Raw genomic sequence first — 10,322 nt, forward strand, 5'->3', positions numbered from 1 at the left:
CAATTAGGTTTAGGCATAGTTTTACTGAGGTTATGTTTAGGAATAATTACGGTTAGGTTTAGGCATAGTTTTACTGAGGTTATGTTTAGGAATAATTACGGTTATGTTTAGGCATAGTTTTACTGAGGTCATCTTTAGGACTGAGGTTAGGTATAGGCATAGTTTTACTGAGATTACGTTTAGGAATAAGGTTAGTTTTAGGCATAATTTTAATGAGGTTATAAGAATATGAATACCTGGTGGTCAATGTTTCAATACACACAGTACTGGAACGTACATTGCATGGATGCACCTGGGACGTATCCTCAGTGATGTATCCCAAGGTCATCAGAGTTTCTTGTCTCACAACATCATACTCCTCACTCAAGATGACCCAGCCGGGGTGATCAAGTCCCGACTTACGTCCCAGTAGCTATACCTCGATCAGTCCCATTAGGGAAAGACCAGGGCCACACAATTACAATGTAATTCTATATTTTTTTTATAGCATACTCACAATTATTTGAAAACTTTACTTTTTTGTAGATTGAGATATTACAATTTGTATTTAGTCTATGAAAATAGCCAATCTACAAGCTCATGGTTGTGAGCTTGTTGATCTGCTAGCCTATTTTCAAAAGAAAATGTAACCCCTTAAAAACCCACACTGCTTGTTCCACTTAACCCTGAACACCCATTGATGTCTTCTAGAGCGGCATGGGCACTCTGCGCTCTGATAGATTGACTTGTGTTCTTGTAGTTGACAACCTGTGTTTGAGTCTTGGCCAGACGCACCCCACTCATCCCTATTCACAGAAAATAGCAGATAGACAAGCCAAGTGTGACACGTTGTGAGCTTGTAGATCTGCCATTTTCTGCAGAGATATTTGGTGTAGATGTAGCATATACTTGGTGATAAAGAATACGTTTGGAGCAGTACTGCTGTCAGAAGTAGGTGTATGGTGGAAGGAATTTGCATTGAAAACTGTCACGGTTCAGGAAAGGCAGGTGTTGGACCCAAGTGCAGACAAAGGCAGAGGACAGGCAGGTCGAATGCAAGGGGGGTTTATTAACCAAAATCAGGAACATACAAGAGAGCAAGGCAAAACACTAGGAGCTAGGCAAAACACTAGGAACATGGAAAACACTAGGAACAAAAAACCACTGACAACATTTTACGAACGAACAAGGAACTGAACACACAAGGGCAAACTTATAGACATGGGATAACTAGACACAGGTGAACACCACTGACAAATCAACACAGGGATTGGCTGGGAGACTAATAAGACACAGGAGGAAACACTGGCAATCACAGGACTAGTGAGACAAGACAGGAACAGAACTACAGGGGCAGACAGGAAGGCACAAAACAAGACTACAAAATAACAGTTCACAGTGTAAAGCAAAACTGCAACTAAGAAACAAGGAAAAATACAGAGTACAACATCACAGTAACAACGTAAAACACTAACTAACTAAAACCATGAAACCAGGGTACACAAATAACATAACACAAGTCACAGACTGTGACAGTGCCTCCCCCTCAAGGGATGGCTTCCAGACATCCCTAAACATAGCCCAATAGGCCCAGGCCGTAGCGTAACGGTCTGGGCACCGGACTGGTAATCCAGTCGCAGTGTGCCGCGGGTTCGACTCCCGGACCCGACACGGCCTTTACTGCATGTCATCCCCCCATCTCTCTCCCGTTTCCTGTCAGCCTACTGTCTGTCCCTTCAAAAAATAATAAAAGGCGTAAGCCGCAAAAAAAATATCTTAAAAAAAAAAAAAAAAAAAACATAGCCCAATACATCGAGCAGGGTGGGGGTCTGGAAGGAGGGCACTGGGACACGGGACCAGGGGCTAAAAAAACAAACTGGGGCACAGGACTAAACACCGACTGGCAGGGACTGGGCAGGGCAAAAACAGTCAAAACACAGAAACAACTACACAAGGAATCACACAGACAGGCAGGCGGGCAAACACACAGACAAGCACACAGACACCAGGTGGGACAAACCAAGGGACAGACAGATCAACTGACAGACAATCAGGCAGACAGACATGATGTTTGACACAATAGGCGGGTAAAGGGGTCAGAAGGGCGACAGGAGGACTGGGGGGTCGAAAGACGGACAAACAGACAGGCATTCACACTAGCAGACAAGCATACAGACAGACAGGCGGACAGACAGACAGGGACTAACGGGACTAACGGGCTGGTAGGTGGGACAGAGTGGAACAGAGGGGGCCGGGGACTGGACGTAGCCTGGGGAAACTGAGGGCCTGAGACATGGGGGACAAAGGGGCTGGCAGACGGAGAAAGGGAGCTACGCTGGGAAACTGGAGTACAAGGGCATGGAGACAGGGGAACCTGGGGACAAGGAGACTCAGTCACTGGGAGCAAGGAACGGGGGTCAGGTGGCTGAAGAACACCCCTGGGGTCCCGCGGCTGGAGTGCTGGCCCGGGTGCCAGCTGCTGGAGTGCAGCCCTGAGATCCCGCTGCCGTAGTGCAGGCCCGGGCTCTGACAACTGGACAGGCCCGGGGTCTGGCAGCAGGAGTGCTTCCTCTGCTTCGGTGGGTACATGGGGGAATAGTTCACAAGGTCCACATCGGTTGTCAGCAGGGAAAACTGACATGTGTACTAGACAAACGTCGGTGGGGGCAGCCGATGGGGGTTCAGGCCGGATGTCGGCGGGGACAGCCGAGGGGGGTCCGGCAGTACATCGGCGGAGACGGGCGAGGGGGGGTCCGGCAGGACGTCGGCGGGGACGGCCGACGAGGGAGTCACACTGGGCAGCAGAGGCTCGTGGGCACTGGGCAGCAGAGGCTCGTGGGCGCTGGGCAGCTGAGGCTCGTGGGCGCTGGGCAGCAGAGGCTCGTGGGCGCTGGGCAGCAGAGGCTCGTGGGCGCTGGGCAGCGAGGAGCGTTGATGGCGGCGTGAGCCGTGACGACCACGCCCCCTCGCCCGGTTCCCCCTGAAGACGGCCAAGCGAGACCCAATGTATGGGTCCGAGGCTGAAACTGTCTCAGCATAGGCCGGCTCAGGGAATGCAGGGTCAACAGGGGCATCTGGACAGACAGGCTGGAGGCCTACAAACCCCAGCCTGATTGACTGGGTTGCAGGCTGGTGAGCAGATTGTTGGGAAGCAGGCTGGGAAACACGAGCAGACTGAGGACGGCCAACATTATATTCCCACCTAGTTTTTGCCACCAGTCTGGCAAAATCAGGGTCCGTCTTCCAGTAGACAGCAAGGGAATTCAGGAATTCTGGGTCCTCATAAAAGTCTTCCCTTGTTACACCAAAATCGTTCCATGAAAATGGCAGGCAGGGCTGTTGACTATCTGCCATGGCAGATGGCTTCCTCAATTTACTCAAAATGGGCATTTTACTCCAAATGCAAAAGACAAAAAGCAAACCTCTGTCCGCTGGGTCCAATATGGTTCGTTCGTACTGTCACGGTTCAGGAAAGGCAGGTGTTGGACCCAAGTGCAGACAAAGGCAGAGGACAGGCAGGTCGAATGCAAGGGGGGTTTATTAACCAAAATCAGGAACATACAAGAGAGCAAGGCAAAACACTAGGAGCTAGGCAAAACACTAGGAACATGGAAAACACTAGGAACAAAAAACCACTGACAACATTTTACGAACGAACAAGGAACTGAACACACAAGGGCAAACTTATAGACATGGGATAACTAGACACAGGTGAACACCACTGACAAATCAACACAGGGATTGGCTGGGAGACTAATAAGACACAGGAGGAAACACTGGCAATCACAGGACTAGTGAGACAAGACAGGAACAGAACTACAGGGGCAGACAGGAAGGCACAAAACAAGACTACAAAATAACAGTTCACAGTGTAAAGCAAAACTGCAACTAAGAAACAAGGAAAAATACAGAGTACAACATCACAGTAACAACGTAAAACACTAACTAACTAAAACCATGAAACCAGGGTACACAAATAACATAACACAAGTCACAGACTGTGACAAACATAAAGAACCCAAGTGACTGAAAATTATGCTCATGATATTATTGAAGAAAACAAAAGTAAAATAAACAATTCAGATATGAATGAGTAAATTCAACCCAAAAGGTAGGCTCAGTCAATTGTTCATGGTTTGTCCAAGGTCAAAGTAATTTCAAAGTCAAGAGGGGTAATGTGAGGGAGTGTGTTGGTCTGTGTATGGGGTGGATATGGGGGGAAATTGTGTGTTTGAGTGGTTCAGAGGTCCTACCGTTCAGGTAGGACAAATAACAGGTTGACGTCTCTTATCTGGAACTTAGCTCGCCATTGTGTTCATCATCTTTCATGGGGTTTCATGGAATAAAGGGAAAACCTGACCTGAACACAAAAAGGCCAAATTAAATAGCTTATAAGGCTGATCTACAAGCATGCAAATCAAACAATCATTTAGAAATCAAATAATCCTTTTCAAACAATCAAACTGCCATCAAATGAAAATAGGTTGTGCACCTCACAAGTGCTGTGCTTTATACTAGGGTGTGGTGGCGGTGATAATTGCTGATTCCAAACTGGTGTGAGTGAGTGAGTGAGTGAGTGGTGTGATGAGCTGCAAACTGATGTAGATGGTACCGTGACCATACAAACAGACATACAATTATAAACCTGGGTTACATAGAGGTAAAAAAAAAAGAGCGTCCCTAGTACAAGTTTGCTATATAAATATATATATTATTGAGGGTTCAAGGTTAAATGTCTGAAGATACACATAGGAACATCTGTCTCATATGTAGTGGAGGTCCATGCTTCATCTGTCTCTCATCTACTGTATACAATATGTAGTGGAGGTCCTTGCTTCATCTGTCTCATATGATATGTAGTGGAGGTCCTTGCTTCATCTGTCTCTCATCTATACAATAGTAACAATACTGTACTGTATAGTGGAGGTCCCTGTTTCACCTCTCTCTCTGCTAAGGCACCCTCGGACTGAAAACAATTGAAGGCGATGACCCTTGGCCCTGTACCAGTGGAGGGGTCTAGTAAGACACTGAGATTGTATCAAAGAGGAGTATAAATATTAACTTTGGCACTGACTGTGTGGGTGCAGCCACTTTGATGTTTTAAGACTTGAAGCCGATTCTAAATGCCTTCTAAATCAGTAGAGTGCTCAACCTTTTTCATGCCAAGGACCCCCTAAATAACTGTATGGAATTGGCTGCAGACAACCCCATTTGAAAATGGCCAGGGACCCCGAGAAGACTACCGGTAGTCTATTTCGATAAAACATTTAGAAAATAAAAATGAGCACTATAGCCTACGTGAGCTTGTATATCTGCTATTTTTGAGAGTACAGTTGAGTATATTCAGGCTGACATGCTGCACATATCCATGAGGACTTACATACAATAGTTCTGCAATTCATATCCATGTAGTAGAGTCGATGCTTTTTGGTCTCCAGGGAGAATGGTGGAAAAAAATATAGTTACAAAGTATTGTACTATTTTGAGGTAAATTGTACAAAGTACATATTCCTCAAAATTGTACAGTACTTGCGTAAATGCACATTTTATTCAAAAGACCTACGACTAGAACTAAATCAGCGTTTGTGTTGTTGGTGCAGTCATTGACATGTTGGAGCTGGGGGAAACCAAGCGTCTCAGTGCAGCAGTGGAGCAGCTGTCCCAAGCTCTGCAGGGCAACGACGGGGTGTCTGACGTCTACGTGCTCACAACGTTCCGCCTGCCGCCCCGCATGGGAGGAGTTCTGCTGGGACTGTACAACAAGCAGGACAACGCCAAGTACCTGGAGGTGGCCATGATGGGCAAGACTAACAAAGGTACAGTATTAGCTCTTTCATCACTTAGTCTTAGACCATAGGCTAAATGGTCAACTGGCGGCCCGGGGCCACATATCGCCCCCCTCCTTCACATAATGTGGCCTGCAGGTTAATATCAGAATATTGATATAGTAATTACTTCAGCTGTTACAATTTAATTACTTAATTATTGACCCTAAAAAAAAAATAGCAAATCGCCAATAGCAGATGGTCCATGTGGCCACACATGCATCATTTTTAGAGTATTCAGTCAACCAATCGATCCATTTTCAGTCCTGGTGCGGTACGTGCGTCAGGACGGGAAGCTGCACAGTGTCAACCTGCAGGTTCCCGGCTCGTCAGACGGTCGCAGTCGTTCACTCATCCTCCGCGTGGGAGGCCTGGGCTCACAGCAGCTGCAGCTGGAGCTGCATGTCAACTGTAGGCTGGCCGAAGCCTCACACAACCTGCCTCCACTGGTCAGCATGCCCGGTGACACGCACACTGTGGAGGTCAGGACCGGACACAAGACCTACGCCAGGCTCCAGGTAATGTCTGTCGGTCTGTCAAGCCGTCCGTTATTCATAGCCAAAAGCTATGTTGTCAATTGCATTCTTAATGTTAGTGTGTGTAAATGGCCGGTGCATTGTGCATGTGCTTACAGGGTAAAGTGGACACGTTGAAGCTAGTTATTGGAGGCTCAGTGTCCAGCGCAGGACTCCTGGCTGACTGTCCCTTCCAAGGAGACACGTCACAACATAACTCAGGTAGACTATACCTTCAAACTTTTTCATGTCAAGTAGAGTTCCCGGCCATAACTGGGCCCGAATAATTAGAATAGGCTACATTTTAGGCCCAACCCGGCTCTAATAATAGATAAATACAGAAACAGATAACAGATAACATAATATATATTTTTTTTTATTATTATGAAAATAATTCACACAGCGTGAAATGAGTTTAGCAGGCATATGCAGGGGTGGTGGTACAGTTTACCAGAGTTTGTTGGTAAGTTTATCTGGAGTTTTCTGTGATATACCCAACTGATTTCCATGCTTTTTGCGCAGTGTCAATATATATATATTTCATGGAGCCTGAGGCCCGACCCTACTAATTAGCAATTTAGCATATATTTTAGGCCTGGCCCGGTATTTTCTCAAGAAATTTTAGAAAATCTAGAAAGTAGCTGGGTCAGATTTATTCAATAGGCCCTGCGGTAAGCCCCGCCCGCTCGCTCAGCTGCCTCGATACCGTTGTTAAGCAGGACAAACATCAGCGAACCTCCATTGAGGACCGTGTTATGTCGGCGTTTTTCCGAAGAGGAATAGAAGCATTCATATCAACAACATTCATACTATAATAACGCCATGGTGAAACGTTGCTGTTGGGCGTCCTGCAACAGTGCTTCATAGGCACCCAGAACGTTTGGGGCATTCTCTTTTTATTCCTTTCCCGTGGGTGCGCACAATGTTTACATTCTAGAGGAGGAAGCGGCGGTGGCGTCACTCGTTCACCCTCCCTGCTACTATCATACTAGTATTAACGTCAACCTTTACTAAACAATGGTTAAATCAATCGTCTAATAAACAACAAACAACTTACCATGGAGCAAATGGTGTGCTTTGTAACTTTCTAGTTGCCACTTGCTTGTGTGGACGGCAGCCACATAACTGTCTTCAACCACAGGCTCCAGTCACGTCCCCTCCCACTGCGGTTCAGAAAAAAAAGAACGCTGCTTACCCCCCCCCCCTTCTGCATCCAAAAAGTGAAGGTCCGCTAATGGTCTAAACTATTTTCTTTGCCGTTCCTAAATTCAAAATAGTTTAGACCATTAGCGGACCTTCACTTTTTGGATACAATGTGCAGAAAATGGTAAGCAGCGTTCTTTTTCTGAACCGCAGTGGGAGGGAACGTGACTGGAGGCTGGAGCCTGTGGCTGCCGTCCGACCAACACAAGCAACTGAGCGTGGAGATTAGAAAGTTACAAAGCACACCATTTTGCTCCAAGGTAAGTTGTTAGTTGTTTATTAGACGATTGATTTAAACATTGTTTAGTAAAAGTTGACGTTAATAGTATGATTTAGTAGCAGGGAGGGTGAATGAGTGACCGCCGCGTCCTCCACCTCCAGAATGTAAACATTGACATGTGCATGTGCGCACCCACGGGAAAAGGAATAAAAAGAAATACCCCAAACGTTCTGGGTACTTATTAAGCGCTGTTGCAGGACGCCCAACAGCAACGTTTCACCATGGCGTTATTATAGTATGAATGTTGTTGATATGAATGCTTCTATTCCTCTTCGGAAAAACGCCGACATAACACGGTCCTCAATGGAGGTTCGCTGATGTTTGTCCTGCTTAACAACGGTATCGAGGCAGCTGAGCGAGCGGGCGGGGCTTACCGCAGGGCCTATTGGCGTAGATCCACGCCAAAGGCGGGAATGGGTTAACTATGACCCCTTGTTGAAGCCCCATAATATGTTATAATACGTACTAGGCATGTAACGATATATCGTATATCGATATATATCGATATTAATCTCGAAGATATGAATCGATTTAATAATAATAAAATTAAATAAATAAAACGATAAATAAAATATTTAAAAAAAGAAAATAGGGGGGCTAGTGAATTATGGTGTGTGATATGAAATGTGAGCTTTAATCATTTTCCATCATATTCAAGTGCTTTTGGAGAGAAATGATACTGATGTCACTTTCAGTAGTAGAGCACTGTAGAGGGGAGCTGTGTCTGTGACTGTGTGTCTGTGACTGTGCCCAGGTGATGTTGATGAATACAAAAATCTGAAGCTCGGGGGGGAAGATAAATGATATAAAATGTAATTAATTTAAATTTTTCTGGAAAATATTTTTTGTTTAAAATATCGTGAAAAATCGTATCGTGAACCTCATATCATGATACGAATCGTATCGTGAGTTGAGTGAATCGTTACATGCCTATAATACGTACAGTATAATAAGTGATAATTTGTGTGTTTTGTGTTGTTCCAGTCAGTGCAGACGTGGGCAGCATTCTGGGTGAGTAGCAGGAATTAATATCCTCTGTTGGTTTCGCACAACTCACATGTTTCATTAGCCCCGCGAGTCAGAACCCAATGGTAGTAAAGTTTCTGACATTTTTAAGACTTTACCCATGGGGTCCTGTCCCAGCGCTAACCTGCTACATAGTACACAGACATAAATAACTTCAGAAACGTCTTTGCTGCGGTTACCTGATGCGGGTCCGATGGTCCAAAATAAGCATATAAGAGCTATAGGAGACAACGCAAACGTCTGCGAATTTTCCTTTGGCGCAGAAGCCGTTAAGTATTTTTAATCTGTGTTTGACCGATTTGGTAGCTTTGATTCCTCTCTTCCTTCCTTGTTTATTGACATCCCATTGTACCGCCTCCAGCTACGGGGTTGGCTAGCTGTGCGTCCCTACGTTCCTGCCTCTGATCTGCTCTGTCATAGCTAGCCAATAGCTAGCCAGATAGGCAGTACAATGGGATGTCAATAAACAAGGAAGGAAGAGAGGAATCAAAGCTACCAAATTGGTCAAACACAGATTAAAAATACTTAACGGCTTCTGCGGCACAGGGAAATTCTCAGCGGTTTCCGTTGTATCCTATAGCTCTTATATGCGTCGTTTGAAACGTGATCGCAATCACTCAAACGCTGCAGAGATGACGTTTCCCACGATATTTATGTCTGCGTTCCATCATTTGCATAGGAAAACAAACTTCTGACGAGGGACCCCATGGGTCGACGAAAGAATGAGCTGACCCAGGGGGTCCAGAGAGGGGCTAATGTTTCATATCAACTCATCACTCAAAAATCCTTTGTTCCAATGGATCCATTAATTCTTAACCACTTTCAATGATATCACACACACACACACACACACACACACACACACACACACACACACACACACACACACACACAGTCCAAATTAAGAGTCAAGTATTCAAAAGGTAATCCAAAAAAAGTTATCCAACCAAGCATGTAGATCTTATCTTTTGTCAAATGAATTGTAGTCCCCAAAGTTATTTAAAAAAGAAAGTATGCATGCGCCTCACCCAACCTTCATGGCAGGAGTCCTCAGCTGGTTCAAAAGCTCTGATCCTGAATTGTTTGTTCAGAGATCAAAGCATCAGCCATGTCTGACCAAACTGTCCTGCTTCACCTAACCCTACCGGAAGTTCTTCGGTCAAAGTAGTTATTGGTTTAAGTTAAGTTCTGATTTCTGCTTAGAATTAGCTAAAAAGAGTTTGTTTGTTAAACAACCACCACCAAACACTGCTTCTTACTGCTCCAAAATGGAACTCCTGATGCCTTACTTCCTGTCCTCTTATAGTTTCCTGGTAGCTCACTTCCTGGAACTAAACCAGCCATTTTGTACACTCTCCGGGCCCCACATTGAGAAACAGTGCTTTAATCATTATCAGCATTGTGTTTTCGAGGCTCTGATTGGTCCGTTTTCTCTGCTGCTAGGTGAGCATGCGAAGGCTCTGATTAGTCAGATGATCAGCTTCAATCGGATCT

General features: G+C 45.4%; 1 protein-coding gene across 1 annotated transcript in view; it reads left to right on the forward strand.

The window, feature by feature from the left end:
* Positions 1-8,803: 8,803 nt before the first annotated feature.
* Positions 8,804-10,322, forward strand: part of LOC310879233 (thrombospondin-3a-like) — a 14,311-nt gene continuing 12,792 nt past the window's right edge. Inside the window, exons 1-2 of the mRNA XM_083793754.1 lie at positions 8,804-8,813; positions 10,272-10,322. The exon at positions 10,272-10,322 is cut by the window's right edge and continues 32 nt beyond it. Of these exons, the coding sequence (XP_083649880.1) occupies positions 10,301-10,322 (22 nt within the window). The 5' untranslated portion in view covers positions 8,804-8,813; positions 10,272-10,300. The remainder of the gene's footprint in view (positions 8,814-10,271) is intronic.

The sequence above is a fragment of the Protomyctophum parallelum genome (genome assembly GCF_964188405.1).
Source record: "Protomyctophum parallelum genome assembly, chromosome: 21".
NCBI classification, from domain to species: domain Eukaryota; kingdom Metazoa; phylum Chordata; class Actinopteri; order Myctophiformes; family Myctophidae; genus Protomyctophum; species Protomyctophum parallelum.